The sequence below is a fragment of the Chaetodon trifascialis genome, chromosome 3 (assembly GCF_039877785.1).
Source record: "Chaetodon trifascialis isolate fChaTrf1 chromosome 3, fChaTrf1.hap1, whole genome shotgun sequence".
In the NCBI taxonomy this organism is placed as follows: domain Eukaryota; kingdom Metazoa; phylum Chordata; class Actinopteri; order Chaetodontiformes; family Chaetodontidae; genus Chaetodon; species Chaetodon trifascialis.
In genome coordinates this window covers 5,087,276-5,106,585 of record NC_092058.1, presented here as the reverse complement: position 1 = coordinate 5,106,585, position 19,310 = coordinate 5,087,276, and the positions used below count along the sequence as shown (strand labels likewise).

Here is a 19,310-nt window from a genome sequence, read left to right as displayed (position 1 = left end):
AAAATCTATGAAAACTACCCATTATAGAGTCTAAGGTGATGGGCACAAATTGTTTATTTTGAAGGACCTACAGTTCAAACCCCCAAATATTCAGTTTACAATGATATAAAAGACAGAAAGGCAGAGAAAAATCCTCATACTGGACAAGCTCGAAAAAGGCACTTTTTTGGCATACTTATATGTATATTTATTGTTACGTCATCCACTTCATGAGTGTCTATTACAGACATGTAGTGCCCACCTCCCACCACCCGGGGCGCCAGCATCGCGTGCCGGTGACAGAAACACGGAAACTATTTTGTTTATCAGTGGCTACATCCTGTTGGTCACGGCTCTGTCTTTTCATCTGCTCTGGAACTATACCTGCTAAAAACAGTCTTCACTTTGTCCCCGTGCATTTGTAATATTCAACCAACTTTACTGCACACGTCGCTTAAAGCGTTCAGGAGAGTTTTATATTGAGACGTCTGAGTGGAAGTCCCGCGATCTATTCTGGCGGGCTTCAGTGTTAGCCTGTGCTGTTAGCCTGCTGGTCTGTGAACAGCGATGACCACAGACACAGTTTTTCTTTCTGCGTATTTCGATTGTTGACTAAAACCAGAGCCCGTCCGTTTATTATGGCGAGTGAAAACAACGAAACTAAAGCGGGGAACGATGAGGAAAATGGTCCTCCGTCAGAGCCAAACGAGCACGACTATGCCCACTCTGCGGCCAGTAACTTTATTTCCATGGAGCCATCCTCCTCCTCCTCCTCCGACACACCGGCGGCTAACGCAGGAGTCAACGCGCAGGAAAGCTTTACTGCACCGGCTGAACCCGAGCAGAGTGCGGCGGGGCAGCCCACCCTATCGGTAGAGCTTCCCGAACCTGCCGTGGGTGCGGAGGTGGACTGCCCCGGTGGAAATGATGTGGAGGCCTCCTCTCCGCTGCCGCCGCAGACCGAAGAAGATCCCCAGAAGAGAGCAGCCCCTGAACTTGCCGCCTCCGCCACCCCAGGTATGTCGCGTGGTGGTCGGCGGCGTGCCAAACGGCCGGAGGACAAAAACTGCTCCTGCTGCAAGTGTGAGTTCGAGCGGCAGGGCCGCAGCTTCAACCGACGGGCGGTGTTCACTTTCACCACCCCGGAGACTGTGCTGTGGGTCTTCCCGGAGTCCGCAGTGCATGAGAAGTCCTTCCTATGCGAGACCTGCGCGCAAGTCGTCAGGAGCAAATGCAAGCGCAGACAGAGTGGGAAGCGGTCCATGTGGCTCAAACCGCCTGTGATAAAGCAGGTGAGTGTGTGGCTGATGTTATCGCGATATGCTGATAATGGTGCAATCACAGTTCAGGCGATTCTGCCATATGAGCCTCAGATTATCCCTCCGTCACAGAGTTTAAAGATCCTCTAAGGTATACATAAAAAATTCCTAATGTGTGTCTGACATTTTCCAGAAAAAAAGTATAATCACCACATTCAAATCTTTAAAATGGCACCTCTTCCTTCTCCCTCACTGAAAATTCCAGATGAGATGGATATGCATATATTTTCCATGTCACACGATTAACTACGGGCCCAAATTGTCTCCTATTTGACAGTAAAGTCTGCTCTTAGTGGATGCACTTGAGGCTTAAAGTTTCCATGTCACACTTGTGTCTGTTGAGTATTGGGCCAGGATTGGCTTCCAGTCTATGTGTGATGTCACAAATCATGCTTGTAGGCCTGCCCCCTGAAGTCAGATTTCCAATTAACACAGGGAAAATTTACACTGATATATCATAATCAGATTTTTTATTAATTCTTGATTCTGTCTCAAATATTGGTCTGGCCCTGCCCAACATGTCCCAAAAGTAGTGTACAGTCAATGGTAACAGTCGGTTAATGGGCCAAAACCAACAGTATGACCATGTTTCATACATGTGGGAGGCACTAAGATGTGCTCTGTTTGCTTGGTGACTGCAGTCAGAGGGGAAAGACAAAAAGAAGAAGGGTCGCCGGATGGGGAAGAAGAGCAAAGCAGCACTGCTGGTGAGCAAGTCCTGCTACAAGGCAGCTTTCAAAATGCTCTGGTCTGCCAAAGGTGCCCGGAAGCCCATGATGGAGTTCTGGAGCAAACAGCTGAAAGAGGAGGTGAGGAAAGAAGCTCCCTGTGGTTGATACACCTGTCGGTCAGGACAATCATGTCCTGCTTTACGTCATATCCAGCACTTGTGTTTTTATGGTGTAATTTGTTTCCTGGTGGTGGGATAGATGAAGGCGCTGACACGGCAGACGGATAATCCCTTCCATCAGAAGGTGTCAAGCAGGAAGCCGCTGTCGTCCTTCCCCTGGCGGCGTTGTCTGAACTGGGCCCAGGACAAAGCTCCACTCGTCACCACCTGCCTCACCTCGCTGTTCCCTGACATCAACGCCCTCTCCAAGAGCAGCCAGTAAGTCTGGGTTGGGATACGGCAGTGTTTAGTTCACGCAGTCCACAGAGTTTTAACACAGGTCCCTGGCCAAAACGTTGAGGAAACCTGCTGGTGCAGACAGTTAATTTTAGTTCCTGAAATGATCTACTAAGACCTCTTCATGGGTCTGTGGGTCTAAATCTAACCAGATGTGGGTTGGTGATCTGATGAATCTCTGTTCTGTTTGTTTCTGTGGCAGCCTGCTTTCAGAGGAGCAGGCCCAGACGCTGCTGGAGCGCCGGGCCGTGGTGGCACTCTCCATCCCCCTCTTCACCAGGAACATCTGGAAGAACAACTTCCTGCAGGCTGCTCTGGGGGCAGAGCTTCGCCTGCAGGGCTGCTCTGGCTCTGCTCTTGATGCCCTCAACACCATGGGACTGTGTCAGAACAAAGACACTGTGAGGTTACTGCTGCACAGGCTCCGAAACGGCAAGAAGACGGTGAGTATCATGATCAGTGGCGCTGGTAGTGCAGGGCTCAAAACTAACTACAATCCCGAGTCCTGAAACACGTTGTGATTAAGCTCATGACATGACCTTTTCTTTGGTGCAAACTTTACATTTAAATCTCCACTGTAGCCCAGAACAGCGTCAATAAACATAATTTATTATCATCTGCTAATCTTTGAGCTTTTTTCTGCGATCTGAGAATAGCCAAGTTTTCTCTTACTGCTCCATCCTGCATCATTTTATTTCCTAGTGTGTAATTATCATTTCAGCCACATGGGGGCACCAGAGCAGATTTTAGTTTCTTAACTTTGTGCTTCGTTTCCTTTGACCAACACAGAACGGACGACAGAGTATGAACATGAAAGAAGAACAGGTGACAGATGTAGAGGAAGAGGAGGAGGAGGAAGAAGTGGAGGAGGAAGAGGAGGAAGAAGAAGAAGAGGATGAGGAGGAGGACGATGATGACGAGGAGGAGGAGGAGGAAGAAGAAGAAGAGGAGGAAATGGAGATGGCAGTAGAGGAGGTAGAGGTGGAAATGGAAGAGGAAGACGTGCAGGACGGTGACCAAGATGAGGAAGAGGAGGAGGATCAAGCAGAAGAGGAAAAGGCAGAGATGGAAAAGAAGAAGAGGAAGAAGAAGGCGAAGAAGCAGAGGAAGGAGGAGAAGAGGAAGGAGAGAGGGAAACGAAAGGTGAAGGAGAGAGAGGAGGAGGAGGATGAGGATAACGATGAAGGGTCGGAGCAGAAGAAGAGGCGGGTAGTGGTGGTGAGGCTCGGCCTGCTGAAGGGACACTCAGAGGTCGGACGGTCTGACCTATCGGCTCCCTAAGACTATAAATTCCGCCCAAGAAGTCAACAGGTCACACCCTCTTTTCTGGAAGGTGTTGAACGGCATTCTGGGAACTGTAGGAGGTTAGTAACTGGAGCGAAACTTATGAGAGCTTTACTTTAATTTTTCATTTTTGTGAAGTTAATAAAAGAATCAGTTTGAAACAGAAACAAATTCATTTGAGCCCAGAAACGCCTCCAAAACAAAAAACTGAAAGTAACAATAAAACGGCCAAAGCTGATGAATCACATGATTATCTGCTTCATTTTTACCGGCTGATCGTGTGTCTCAGGTGATCTGGATCAACCAACCAAACAGAGCTTTCATTACACTTTCCATATGTGATGGAACCATGGCAACATGGTGTTACAGGTCTCACTGTTTCCTGGTAATTCATTAGAAAGGAAACGATGTGTTTTTCTAGTCATGGAAAATGAAATGTTTCTGCGCAGAGCTGTGTAATTTGGTGCTAACTGTAGGGACATATGATGAAGTACTCGGCCCACCTGTGGTTAAAAGAAATTGGATATGTGGTAAATAATGTAATAATCTGAAAAGAAAAAAAAAGACTAAAGTGACAATTTAACATCAAAAAACTAGTCCCTCAGTCGTCACTTAGGACCCTCCAGGAGTGTGTGACGGTGTGTTTATCTGCAGGGACTCCGTCCTCTGCCTGTCATTTTTTTATTCTCTTATTATTTCGCCATGTTCAGGATGTTTCTGGGCGTCAACCTTTGGGCAGTGGGTGTGTAGCGCCCAGCCAATAACAGCGCAGTGTGTGACACAGAGCGCAAATCTGTGTGTGTGTGACTGAGGGTGGCGCTGAGCACGCTCCAAACACACACACACACACACACAGAAGCCACAGTGGACAGGATGGGGCGTGCACTTCCGCTGCGTTAACACAAAATCTGGCAAAATGGCGCCTTCCTGCAGGGTTGTGTTTATTAGTGCTTTCAAACCTAAAGGCCATGAAACTATCAGAAAAAAATAGCATTTTATTTCTCTCATTAACTGCTTCGTTCTCGCCAAACAGGCGACAGATCCTGCAGTCCGTCTTTAAGCTGTATTAGTATGATGCTAACCGCTGCATCATTTTCTGGTTTCCTTTTTGAAAACTGGCCATTGGACATGAATACTCTCTCAGACTATTTCCATATAGTTAGTATCAAATTAGATATTGTATTTTTTTTTTTTTTTTTTTTACAAGCTTTGACCTTTGGCCTTCAGCAGGGAAAAACAAAACTACACACTTGGGGTGAAGAATTTATAAAGGAAAGCAGGTTACAGATAAGTGACCAGCAGCAGGAGCCTTTTCTGTTCTTAATGTTTAGCCAACTGCTGGATGATGGAAGTTATCAGGAGGTAAAACATGTTTAATTTCTGATCCTGCTAAGGTTTGAAATATCTCTGTTAAATGTGTCTGCACTGTTTCAGTTCAGAGCTCCTCTAACATAAAGGAAAGCTTTTAAACTCACAGGGACAGAACATGGGTCAATTTTTACTCTGAACACTGTGGATACTGAGGATCTTTCTGGTTCTATACTGAAGCTGTGTTTGTTGGAAACGTTTTCTTTTGTTAACTGTTTGTTGGCTGCAGTGAAGCCAACAGAACAAGGCTTCAGTCTGCTGTTTGAAGCACCCTGAGACCTTTATGCACTCTTCATGTCATGTGCGAGCGTTCACAATATCTGACAACTCCAGATGGTTGAGTGATTACAGAGTTTGTCGTGAGGATGAAAATACTGTTGGCTGAGAAAGTAACACTGTAACAATTAAATAGTTATTGAAACAGACTTTGACTCTTGAAATGCGTCCATTTATAAAGCGGCATGCCAAAGTTTGGGCACCCCTGGTTAAAGTTTCAGTTACTGTGAATATCAAAGTGAGTAGATGATAACCTGAAGGCACAAAGTTAAGATTATACATCTATTAAATATTTTATGTAAGATTCCTTGTTTATTTCTGTCTTTCAAAACAACAAAAAGTGGCAAGCACCACAGCTTGTAAAGGCTTTTTGTAGCCAGCCAAGAGTCACAGTGTTTTGGGGGATTTTAGTTCATTCTTTCGTTCAAAAGTTTCATTTTTAACTTAATGCCTTTTGGAAATTGGATCATTTACTCACTGAGTTTTTCACAATAACAGAAATTTTGACCAAGAGTACCCAAATGTTTGGATACCACTGTATGTTTGGTGCTAAGTCTGTAATCTCAGAGCTTTCAGAAAAATCTGTTATCCAGTTATAATTCTGACTTGTATGTTCCAATGAATGCTACTTACAAGTCACACGAACGGTAATTACAGCAACATGACATGAACAAATGTTAGCTTTTTTTCTTACAATTTCAATATTTTATGAACTGTGAGGAAAACTGTCAAAAATAAGTCAAAATGAAATTTTGTTTCAGATCTATTTTTCTTCAGGCGTTCTTCAGCAGAAATCATCTCATAAAAATGTTGTTTTTTTTTGTCCCCCCGCCACCACCGTAACGTTTTTAGAGTCCAATTCCCTAATAATAATTGTATAATGTGGTACTAATTATAGTGAAAATAGAGACAGTGTTCAGTTGGTACACATTTAAAAACTGATGTGTGTTTCAGTCAGCTGAACACAGGAGGATGTGAAATTTGTCTGCAGATGAATGGAGAATAAAGTTTACAGTTTCCCCCTATAATTACCAGATTTAATAGTTCTCTCCTGGAAATTATTAGGAAATTAAAAACTCACATAATAAAAGGTGAAAGTGACCCTGTGCTGTGCACTGAATAAGTCCAGCTTTTTAAAAACTCGGCCGAACTTTTCTCTCCTGATCAGATGATGGAAGTTTGTGAAGGAGATGCTGTTTGGTCTGGAATCAGAACATGAAACGATCCAATGGGCGCCGCGGGGGGGGGGGGGGGGGGGGGGCTCGATTAGCCAATTGGCGCCACGGGCAGGAGTAATGCTGTTGTACCTGAACCAAGGAGGAGTAATTACAACAATTGAGCCTGTTCTTTGCCGACAGGGCACTTTAAAACCCCGGAAAAAACAGCATGTTAGCATCACGACGCATTGGCGTTGACATAGGATGATGTTACATCACATGAATCCATGGGTGTCCACTGATTGGTCAGGAGCAATCACACGCTTGTTCGCTGAAATGGGTTTAACTGAATGCGCTGCCAGACTGAAGAGAGGGCCTCTTCTTTGAGTTTCTCAGTGTTTCTTCAGAAAATGTTTATATTTTTATGTGCTTGACTTGAAGACTGCGACAAATGTCTCTTTTGGTGGTTGGTCTGATGCAGATCATCAGATCTCTGCTGGTTCCTGTAAAGATTCCCAATAAAAACGTTTAAGGCTTCACCTGGTTTTCAGATTCAGCTCTTTTCTCCATCACTCAGCTGCTGCTGCTCCTGTCCGACCAATCCTGATTTTATTTCACTTACTGTTTTGTTTATTTATCCTCATGGAAAACAGATTTGTATTTTTAACTTTCGAGCCTTGAAGCTAGTTGATTTTCTTTGGAACAAAGGTGCATGAAAGGAAAAAGGTGACTACTTTTAGCTCAGTAAAATTTTGAAAGCAGGACAAACGAAGCAGTCTGACAGAAGAGACCTTAACCTGCTGAGAGCAGGACGGAGACAGGATGGATTCCTGAATGTTGAATAAAACCAACATGAACCAAATGAAGCAACACGAAGGACTGAAAGGTTTTTATTTCTGTAACAGAGTCACTTACAGCAACAAAAACATCCACAGAGCTGCTGCAGCTACAATAAATATTCCTGACCACGCTCCACCTCCAGCACGCTGCCGGTTCCTTCTTCGCTGCTGCTTTTCGAGGCGAACCCGAGTCGGTGCGAAGAGTTAAGTTGATAGACTGAATACGTTTAGTGGTGAGAAATATGGAGGAGTTTATTAACAACAAACCTCCTGAGAGCAAAGACTAAGTTTTAATCAGTCTTAAGTCTAAATTTAAACGGGAATAAACTCAGGACTCAAACTTCTTTTTGCTCAGTTTGACATTAGTCTGTTTTCACCAGATGTTTTATAAGATTGAGACCTTTTCTCAACACTTAGTTATTAACAGGTTTTAACCCATTTATTAATTTAATTTAATTTAATTTAACAAAATAAAAAAAAAGTTGTGACATCATTGTCAAAGATCTAAAGTTAGACATGTTTCCTAATTCACTTCTTCTGGGGGGGCATAAAAGAGACATAAAATATGCACTACTGTTTGCACAGCTAAGCGGCTGCATAGCGCGGCGGCTCTCAGCCCTGCAGACTGAGCGAATACTGATATCTGTTTTTGTGCTCAGCAGTTTTGTTGTTACTAAAGATCCTCAGAAACATGGAAAAGCTTACAGGATAGGGCAACTTCTATTTTGACGGGGAGGAAGTGGAAAGAGCAGCCAGAGTCTCAAACACAGAGTTCGGTCAAGTTTGGGACCACAGAGGGGGCGAGTTGACGGAACCCTGTGTGTCCACCGCTCTGGGTGCAGATCAACAGCTGAGTGCTTATAAACGGTAATGTGGAGCGTTTTTAGAAGGACCCATTTGGCTGTATTTACACATGGTTCAAATGTTTAACCAGACGATGTTTCCATCATCTGTGTGAACAAGACAAAGAGGATTCAGCTGGGTTTGTCCTGTATATGTGTGTGTGTGTGTGTGTGTGTGTGTGTCTCAGACGTTCAGGGTCTTTTTGACAGAGAAGATGATGTCTTTGATCTGCGGCAGGCTGTTGTCCTCCAGGATTTTGGCGTATGGCATGGGGATGTCTACGCCCGTCACCCTGACAGCCGGAGCATCCAGGTAATTGAAGGCGGGACCTGACACCACACACACACACACACACACACACACACAAAAAGGAGGATCTTATTTTAGTGCTGTCAAACTCCCAGATGTTCTCCACCCTCACTGTTGATATTTCACATCATGGAGGCGCTGCCCGCCATAACGAAATCTTTTAACGATGCTCCAGGTTTAGATGATTGGCTCAGCTGTCTTGCGTCAATGAGAGCAGATTTATTAACCACCACACTCTCTGATCCAGCAGCCTGTTGTTACACAAACATGAGCATGTGCACTTGGAGCCGTCCACAGACTTTGTGCCCAAACATACCGCTTTGTGATCATTGTTGTGCTCTCACAATTCAAACAGCTCCAAGTGTTCAACAGTGCTAAAAGCTTTAACATGGATCAGTGATGCAGCCAGACAGAAAACAGTCTTCTTAACTTCATACCCTTAAACTTTTTACCTCCCAGCAGCGATCCTTCCTCTCACGCACAAGATGCTAAATATCGTGGAACCGTTGGGCTCTTTCTGTAAATCTCATGTGTGAATGAAGTCGCCAACTGTCACATTATCAGGCTGACAAAGCAGCAATGTCTCATACTCTGAGACTGACGAGGCTTTAAGGCAGCCACTCGGCTCTTACCTTCCATGATCCTGGCGCAGATCTCAGCTCCAACCCCAAACTGAGGCCAGCCGCCCTCCACTGTCACCAGGTGGTTGGTCTTCATCACGCTGGTCTCAATACACTCCACATCCATTGGACGGATGGTCCGCAGGTTTATCACCTGCCACAAACACAGACAAGAAGAAGTTAACACGCCGCTGAGGTCGCACAGGTCGCCTGTGTCAGATAACAACAGGTGTTCCTTCTACCTCACACTCGATTCCTTCCTTGGCGAGGACGGCAGCGGCATCCAGGCAGAAGCCGACGTACCGAGAGTGAGTGACCAAAGTGATGTGATTCCCTGAAACGCAGACAGGAGAAGAAGAAGTGAGAGGTTCAGGGACGCCACAGTCACAGCTCTCAACATCCTCACAGACCTCACCTCCCATGTCCCCCCCAAATATCATCACCATGTTAAAGTCTGACAACAAAACACAAAGGGCAAATTATCAAAATCTCAATATCTTGTATTAAGTGGTGGTCTTCTGATCAACATCTACCTCATTATACTGATCTACATGCTGAAACAATTGTTGTTGAACAGTCAGGTGCAGTGAGTGTGTGAAGCCTCCTGTCGTCACAGTGAGGTCGGCAGGTTTGGTGCCATTGTGCCTGTGCAGAGGCCCAGTCTCACCTTGTCTCTCAATCTTGGCCTTGCCGATGGGAATGGTGAAGTCTTTGGACTGTGACTCCTCCGACATCTCGAAGGGAACACCGTACATCAGCTCGTTCTCCAGGAACACAACTGCAACACACGTCAAGACTGCTTGCTGAAAGCTCAGGAGGTCGTTTGAGACACATTCTAGCCAAATGCTGAAGAGGTGGAAATGCATATTGGACGCATGTATCTTTAAAGATGCTACATCAGTGCTCTGAACAAATAAGCTCTCACAGGGTCGGTCCTCTGATAACAGCAGCTACGCTGAAATCAGTCTATGCTCTCTGTCGCTTCAGACGGGAAGAACGACAACGAACAGCCAGCTAGCAAACCAAAAGCTAGCTTTGTCTGGCTCGTAGTGTTGCTTTCGTCAACGAAATTTATGACTAAATATCGTGGTCACTGAACCTTTATCACGTGACGAAAACAAGACACAACGTAAATGCTGGTCATGTGACGATAACTAGAATTAAACATATAATGCAATATTGTTGACGAATAAAAACAAGACTAAATGTGGTTTACAGGTCGCGCTGTGCAGTCGCAGCGACGTCACTTCCTCAATCCCCACTCGCAGCATTATTTAGAAGATGCAGCTGCGGTAGCTTAGCGTTAACGACAGACAGCTGACACAGAGAACGGGACCGATGGCTGGCCAGCCGGCTTTGCTTGGTAAAATAAATATGTTGTAAATTCAAATCAGAGCGTCTTCGTGTCTGGAATGGATGTATTCTTGAGTCTATAAGGTAACAATAATATAATAATAAGACAACCTTGTTTGAATTGTGAAATGGGTTTGGCTAAAAGAAAATTTTGGTTTCTTCCACACTAGTAGGTACTTATACTATATTGACTGGGTTAAATAGAATTGCATTACTAAAAAGAGACTAAAATACAATTTTCGTCGACTAAAACTAGACTAAAATAAGACTAAAATGCTCAGACTTTCAGTTGACTGAAACTTGACTAGACTAAAAAGAGTACGAACGTGACTAAAACTAATAAAAACTAAAATGACAGCTTGACAAAAAGACTCGACTAAAACTAAAATTAAAAGAGGCCGCCAAAAACAACACTACTGGCTCGTCACTTTTGACCTGCTGTAGTGTGGTGTCTCACCGGGGTTGTCGTCTCTGATGGCTGCCTTCAGGAGACCTTTGTTATCTTCCGAGCTCCAAGGACTCACAACCTTCAGGCCTGGACAGTGACCGTACCTGCAGACAGACATGACAACCACACTGACACCAGTACAACCATCCACCAACATCACCTGTTACTTCAACGACTGCTTCCACCATTAAGGGATAATTCCTTTTTAGGGACGTAATGTCAGTTTTGTGTGTGTGATTGTTTAACTCTTGTGTCTCTTCATCCATTGGACATCTTTTTTCCCAGAGATCTCAGCTGTTAACTTGGTGCCTACAATGTTACTATTATTGATAAAACGATGGACAAAACAAAATAAGTTATAAAAATGCTACTATAAATAATTTTGTACACAGAATTAAAAACTAAATGAAAGTAAGAACAGTATTTAGTGAAAGCACCATGCAGCGAAGCACTGTGAGTGCTGTGCGGCGACGCCGGCCGACGCTCCGTTGGGTCCTCTGAAGACGACGGGCACCGACTGCAGACCACCCGACATGTAGTAGGTCTTTGCTGCAGAGTTGATGACTTGGTCAATGGCTTGCATGGAGAAGTTAAAGGTCATGAACTCACAGATGGGTCTCAGGCCGGCCTGCAGGGGAAAAAGTCATAACATAACAACAAGGAAATGCATCTAAAGAGTTTAACAGTAATGTGTTGTCGTGGGTGATCAGGTGGCCTCTATTAGAGTTTTTTTTTTCAGAATTTTTATTTGTTTTGTATGAACACATGTATATTTATTGAACTGTAATAATTAATCTAGTAAAGGTCTTCACAGGTCTGTTTATTCCTAGTAACCGTGTTGGCTAACTAGTTAGCTAGTTGCGCTTGACTTAATATCATGTGATGCATTTATGGGGGGGTATATAACTATATCACATGATATTTGGTGTGGTATATTCTGTCAGCAGGAGGTTGGAAGAAGACGCTCCAGTGCTTCAGACACGCAAAGCTGAGTTTTTATTGACTGACTGACATCAGCAGTAAAGTAAAGGTTCAGTCCTACAACCTGTAAAATAAAGGGATCTCAAAGACAACACAATGTTGTGTTTAACAGCTAAAACATGACATAAATCCACACATCTCAGTCAAAGACTGAAATAAAACTAAAATCCAAGCAATGACACATCCCAGACTTTGTGCAACTGAGTGTCAATATGCCAATACTCTGATAGATCAGAATGGATTCTCCATCAGCTCTGATCATGGGGTGCTTTGTTGTCATCACAGCAGAAAAACTTGTTTTTGGAGGCAGACAGAGAAGAAGTGTGAAAAATGAATGTTCTGCATGCTAATGATGCTCGTGTTTGCTTGAGCTTCACTAACTTTACTAGGACAGTTTACCAGAAAATGACCAACCTGGTGACCTTACATTTTTGTGTTTAATGTGAGCTGTGACGTAAAGCAAAATAATGCGGTTCAGAGAATCACTCAAAGTGAAAATAAAGTTCCAGTTGGTCGATTAAAAATACAGCCTGTGCTATGATGCTACTGTACTGTTAGAGGAGTTCATGTATGTTTATTGACCGTGTTGCCATCATGAAAAGAAACTCACCATGGCAGCTCCCACTGCAATGCCAGCAAAACCCATCTGCAGCAGAGAGACAGAGAGAGCGAGATGTTAAGAGCAGAGAAACATTTCTCTAAAGGAGCTTTTTGAACCCAAAGCTAAAACTGTGGACGACAGAGAACAAGGCGCACGTTAGAGTGTCTCACCTCTGTGATGGGAGTGTCGATGATGCGTTTGTCCCCGTACTTCTTCCACAGACCCCTGCTGACCTGCGCACACACACACACACACACACACACACACACACACACACACACACACACACACACACACACACACACACACACACACACACACACACACACACACACACACACACACACACGGTATTACCATACAGAACTAGGACAAGCAACCAGCAATATCACTCATTTCTTGTACCGCTGGACTTCTTTTTATAGATCAATGCTATTAACTTGGTGGGTGAGTACAATGTTATCACTGATAGAAATGATGGACGCAACTACAGACATAAGTTGTACTAAAACCATAGTTTTTCTTTAAAGGGACTCAAATAAACAGCCTCGCTGAGCAACAGGCTGAGCGGCCGAAATGTCCAAAAGTAAGCAGTGAGTGCAAACGATGAAAATTCTCTACAGCTCATATTTGCCTGATCTTTATGTCACTGTTATATTCTGAATCTGCTGCAGAGCAGTTTTCACTGAATTTGATTCACAGCCTCAGTGTTAAACTGAGACAGAAACAGGCTGGAGGAGGACAAAGGTGATACGGCAACTAGCAATATGACGACAAATTCACTATTTGTCCCAGGTGTAATCGCTGGCTGGTTAGCATCTGATGTGCTGAAAAAAGTCAAGCTGCCCTCACTGTCTTCTACTCCGTGTCGCCTCACCTTGTAGGCTCCGTCGTACTGAGCCACCTCCTCGCCCAACAGGAACACACGCTCGTCCCTCTCCAGCTCCTCGTCCATCGCCTGGTTCAGGGCATCACGGACGGTCACCTGACGAAATACAATTCAAGTTAAAAAGAAGTTGCTTTCTTTGTCTGAGTTTTTACTCATGATAACTTGTATATTTTATTGCCATAAAAATACTTGTTTACTTGTGCTGTGCTGTACTTTTCATATGCATTCAGTATATACTGTATAAATATTAGTGACAGGATTAAAATTCTGATAATTATAATTGCATGATGACAAGGCTTGAATCCCATTTGTTTTGTTCGTTTGGTATCGTTGTAAACTGAGTCTTTGTTTTCTGGACTGCTGGATGTAACAGAGGTGCACATTTTTCATTATTTATGACAATTTTAAAGCAGCCTCCAAAATAATAACAAAGCTGTCTGAACAGTTTCATCGGAAACTGAAGCGCTATGACTCCAAACATGGTTTAGATGGAGATCTTTTATATTTAATAGAGAATAAAATGCGTATAATACTTATATATGTCACACATTCAAAGGGACAGCCACTGTTATCTCTCTGGCTTTACTGTCTGCTGTTGCTATAAGCAACCAGCGGCTGTCATCAGTTTAATATGCAGCTAAGCTAAGTGGTTTATCCAAAATCAGGTTTGACATGATGTGACAGCCCACATCTCTGCTCAGGGACCGGACAAAAGCAGGAACCCTTAAAATCAGGAGGTACCTACTCCGAGCAGGGAACCGCTGACAATATCAACTGTCAGCTGCACTTTGTTAATACAATCTGTACTTGAAACAACATAAAATCATACAGCCAACTATAACTGGAGTGTTAGCAGTAGCTAACGTTAGCCTGCTAGCTGCTAAAACTGACCTGCACAGCGGCCGGGACAGTCCTGTGAAATTCCCGTCGTCGCAGAGCCGACGCGGTATTCTGTTGAAAGACGTCATTAGTGACATTAAACACCAACAAATTCAGAGTGGTGCTATAAAAGACGCATTTTTGAATAATCTCTTACCTTTCCTGTGCGGAGAAAGCACCTCAGGGACGCCGCCATGTTCAACCTGTCCTCTGCCGGAGAGAGGGCGGGCACTCTACTGAGGTCAGGAGATTTCAACCAATCGAAACTCCAGTTTAGAAATCGATCGGAAAGTGTCATTGCACAGAGCCAATCACAGCGACTCAGCTGAGACGGAGGCGGGAGAAAACGCGAGAGTGAAAAAAATCGAAGAAGAAAATCCAAGGACACCGTGCTGCTCTGTCATGATGTATGGAAGACCAAATCAGCCAACACCCCCCCCCCCCCCCAAAAAAAAATACCTTTGGGAAATTACAAAAATAAAAATACTGAATTAATGAAGTTTTTATTATAGTGTCATGGATACAATTATATGGGTTAAATCATCAGTCCAAAATAACTGTTAGAAAAAATCTAGCTCATTGGAAAAAAGTCTAAATGTACATAAAACACGTGAAGATAGAAGTTAACTCAGCGAGAAACATCCAGTCACTGAGCTAAAAACGCTTTTGCCTGAGCCACTAACAGCAAGCTAAAGCTAAAGATTACGCTAAATTAAAAATTGTAGTGCATTGGAATGAGTGGTAGTGCAACAGCACCACCTACTGAGTCATTTGAGCATTGAAGCTGGGTATAGTTCTGATGTGGGTGTGTTGTCTGTGTGATTGTTGATTACAACAAACCATTCAGACTCTGAATTTGGTCCCCACCTACTTGTTGACCCCCAAGATATTTCAGAAATATGCAGATTAAATAAAGTAATTTGACTACTGACCGTGACTTGACTAATTCTATTTTAAGTAATATGCAGGATATCGTTAAAAGAAAACATCGAAAGGGGAATTCAGAACAGAGAAACATAAACATAAAGGATCTTACTCTTTAAGAAAAAGTGCCATCTCCGTAGGGATTTGTTCCATAATGTGCCAGACATTTACAATAACAATCTTAGCCTGTCAGTGGCAAAAACAAAAATGTGGATATGGGATATTTATTGCTGTAGAGAAATACTTATTTATTAGTTTCAAGGTGCTTTAAGTTACTTGGGAGTTGAGACCAAGTTTGACTCCTCAGGAATATAGCCGACTGTACTGGAGCTCAAACTTAAATTACGGCTCTTCTTAGATGCATTTAAAATTTTCTGTGGACGTATGCAGAGAAAAGTTCTATGGGTAATGATACATAGCAGAGGACCTCTTAAATCTCAACAACCTGATCCATCTCCAGTCAGGAATACATAAAGGTGCTGTACAAGTACAAAGGAACACATGCCGGCCTACGCAGCCATGAGGAGCTATAACTCTTAATTCTCAGAATAACTGCAAAAGTCATCCAAAATTCAAACCCTGATTTTCATGGTTCTATATGGAAAATTTAAAATGCCTCAAGATTGAAACAAATCAAAGAAATAAAGGACACTAAAATATACACATCGTACCTTGCTTGTATTTCCATTAATTTATGTATTTACTGTATCACAATGAAATGGAAAACAAATGCTAAAATGTTTTTTCTTTTTGTCTTTAGTAACAGCATGAACTGATTTTCATTCTGACGTGAATTTTCCATGGCACATTAAAATCAACCCAGAAAACAAAGTGAAGAAGTGTACTGCATTTCAGTGCAGACCTGACAAAACAAAATGCAAAGCACCGTCAGAAGTTTTCTCAAGGAGGTGTGTTAAAACAGGGAGATGCATTTCCTTTATACTGGATAGAAAGGAAATACATACTACATTGTGAACTGTATTTTACTTTATTCCTTTGAACTGTGTTCATTCCAGCATTGTAAATCTTCCACATTTCCTCGGCTCTTTGAGAAACAGTTCACCACAAGCATTTGCAATAAAAACTACCAACTGTCAATTTTCCATTTTTTAATCAAATATTCATTCAGTCGATACAGTTTTTTCATCACAGCAGGCTTGCTAGATTTTTTTTATTTCAATGTTCATGATGAAGATATTTGCAGCTGTATTTAATATAGATATTTCTGTCTAAAGGTGACATTGGGACAAACAGAAGTGTGTGGAAACTGTAAATGACCTGGAGATTGAAGAGTGGTTTTTCATACCAATTTACTTGTAATCCAGCGCTGTCTCTGAACTTGTTCTGCAAATTGTTTTCACAAACACAAAGACACCTCTGGACTTGTCTTCCACCCCTCGTGGGTAAAGTGCTGCAGAGAAACATTCAGACACAATTTAATGACCATTCAAGACCATCGCATTGGACCGGATTGCACTGGATAATAAAAACAAACAATTTCAGCGTGGAGCAGTCATTCAAAGCACATTCTGAGAGCTAAAACTTGTATTGTAGTGATCAGAGTCAGTGGGTGGCAGGATTCACCCGAGCTCTAGATTCACAACAAAAACTGCTCCAATAGCAGCTCTGTCGGCCACGCAGGCTAACACTTAAGCACACAGTACGTCAGGTAATCACAGGTGAGTGCGATTAATGTAAAGTTGAAGAAATGATAACTGAGAAGAATGCATCACAGCACCTTCATCAGCAGATATGCTGTGGTTCCATCTTATACAAAGCGAGAATTTTGTTGCTTTACATCACTGTCAGCTGATTATCTTTGGGTTTTGGACGGTTGGTTTAAAAAACAAAACAAGATGTGACGACATCACCTTGAGTTCTGCAAACTGTGCGAGACGTTTTTCACTATTTTCTGACATTTTATAGATGAAATTATAATGAAAATAATCAAGGGGCACTGCTCTGATCTGCCCAAACTAATGCCAATAACAACATAATGACTTCCTGTGTGTTTAAGTGTTAAAACCTTCGTCAGACAGAGCTTTACACACACTGATAATGTGGTTACAAATGTTGTCACATACAATATTTTAACAAAAAAAAAACATTCAGGCACAAGGATCTATGTGGCACAATAAAATAATCTCAGCTCTGTGATGACAACAAGCATTAAAATACAACAGAATTAAAACTGAAACAAAAACACCTCAAAATAGAAGGAATCAACACAACAAGGGTCTGAAATCAACCCTCACATCCATCAAATGAAGTTAACTGAGCTCTGTGGAGGGTGAAACTCTTCAAGTCACCGTAACTTCTATGTCTGCAGGTTAAACTTAAGCAGTGGAGGGCAGACAAGTCATTTCTCTGATGATCACAATAAGACTGATGTCCATCTTTCCAGGCCGCCAATGACTTCAGGTGATTTCTATGAAAAGTGTGAAACTCACTGCAGAGAGATCCATTTCTATTCCTATAAGTAACATTATCGTCATACGATACCCGTCCAGAGAGCAGGGAGTGTTTCGAAATCATTTCTTGGTGAGGCCTTTATAGATTGTTCCCAAATCTGCTGCAACCATGTTATCAGAAACTCAAATCCTGAAGCACGAGTAAAGATGGATGCCGTGAAAAGCTAAATTTGAAGTTGCTGTTCAACAGATTACGATTGTCAATTACAACGATTGTTCAATACAGTCCCTGCCAGCAACTTGAAACGATCACATGACTGTAAAGTAACGTTGACTAAAACTAACGACGACTTAATGCATGTGGTGGATTTTCTCTCTGTAGCAAGTTTCAAGTGTGTGCAAGTTGATTATCAGAGAAATTAGTGAATCCAACAGCTGCCTGGAAGGAAATGATGATCAGCAGTGATGTAAAGCCTATGTGATTTGAAGTTAATGGGCCCAAACACGGGTCTCACATGTGGTTTTAAGGGTTTATTCTGGTGCAAAGAAGCAAAATCATCAAAAAATTAACTTGGTAATGATGTTTGTTTGTTTGTTTGTTTTTTATCTCCGGGCACAGTAACTGGTGGAGAAAAACTTAACTTCAGATTGATTTCAGACCCTAAATACGATCAGAGCAGAGCAGCTCGTCCATGTCGCTCTGACCGGTTTCTGAATGTTACAGGCTTTGACACCAGAAGTGCAAGTTTTGACATTGCGTATAACAAGGCCTGTATTTCCAATGGAGGGCAGCTGCACGACACACAGTGATACACCCCAACACTTATTTTCTGCCACGTTTAGCAGCCAAAGTTCAGCTAAATCGAACTGGAACACACATGAATGGTATTCTGTTGCTGAAGTTACTGTATGATGGCGATGAATTCACTGTAGAGAAGAATGGTGGAAAAGTTTGTTTTGTGCATCTCTGTATTCCAGAGGTTTTGTATGTTTACGCTCCAGTCTTACTGGGACTTGAGTAAAAAAAAAACAGGATGAGAGGAAGAGGATACCATGTAAGAAATTCTATAGTGATTGTTGACATCCCAGTACTCAAGTTTCCAAACATAGTGCAGATTTTAACCAGAATTTCCAGAAAATTGGCAAAAGAAAATGCTAATTAATGTGCCTTTGCATCCACTGCGGTAATGTGAGTATTAGGAATTAGGAGCATCAAGATAAACAGTTTGTGGCACCAATTCTTCCATTGGGTGCCATTAAAGCATCGCAGAAGAAGAGGACACAACGAGATGGCGTCACTAAAGGAGCGCCAGTCAGACCTGAGACAGTGGAAAACAATGTGGACACCAGGATGGAAATACGACATTTCCATTTGTCTGTAATAATCTGAGGAAGGTTACAGCCTCATCTTCGCTCCACACAGATCTGATGTCATCTTTAGTCTCTGCAGTGGACGTTTGACTATATGTCATGATCACATATTCTGTTTTTGTCTATGCACAAACTTTTCTACTTCAGCCAAGCGTACACATTATCTTACAGCATTTTCTTATTTTATCTTTGGTGTTTCCACTTTTTTCCACACGTTTTATGCTAAAAAAGAAACAGATGGATGGAAACACATTTAGTTTGTAGCATCACGGTTAGCTGCTTTGTAGGATTATGTGCTGCTCTTCATTTTGCGCGCTACCTCGTGCAAACTAC

At 42.6% G+C, this 19,310-nt stretch overlaps 2 protein-coding genes across 2 annotated transcripts; one reads left to right on the top strand and one right to left on the bottom strand.

Moving 5' to 3' along the window:
- The first annotated feature begins 304 nt into the window (after positions 1 to 304).
- LOC139328839 (uncharacterized) lies at positions 305 to 5,494 on the top strand. The gene is made up of 5 exons (XM_070958870.1): positions 305 to 1,271; positions 1,940 to 2,107; positions 2,228 to 2,406; positions 2,627 to 2,867; positions 3,214 to 5,494. The coding sequence occupies exons 1-5, from the start codon at positions 618 to 620 to the stop codon at positions 3,703 to 3,705; spliced, it is 1,734 nt and encodes a 577-aa protein (XP_070814971.1). The 5' UTR covers positions 305 to 617; the 3' UTR covers positions 3,706 to 5,494.
- A 1,889-nt stretch (positions 5,495 to 7,383) lies between these two features.
- On the bottom strand, positions 7,384 to 14,548 carry pdhb (pyruvate dehydrogenase E1 subunit beta). The gene is made up of 11 exons (XM_070959913.1): positions 14,429 to 14,548; positions 14,284 to 14,343; positions 13,381 to 13,488; positions 12,674 to 12,736; positions 12,513 to 12,548; positions 11,359 to 11,549; positions 10,931 to 11,025; positions 9,788 to 9,898; positions 9,363 to 9,454; positions 9,133 to 9,274; positions 7,384 to 8,520 (listed from the first exon to the last, which is right to left on the bottom strand). The coding sequence occupies exons 1-11, from the start codon at positions 14,465 to 14,467 to the stop codon at positions 8,375 to 8,377; spliced, it is 1,083 nt and encodes a 360-aa protein (XP_070816014.1). The 5' UTR covers positions 14,468 to 14,548; the 3' UTR covers positions 7,384 to 8,374.
- Positions 14,549 to 19,310: the final 4,762 nt, after the last annotated feature.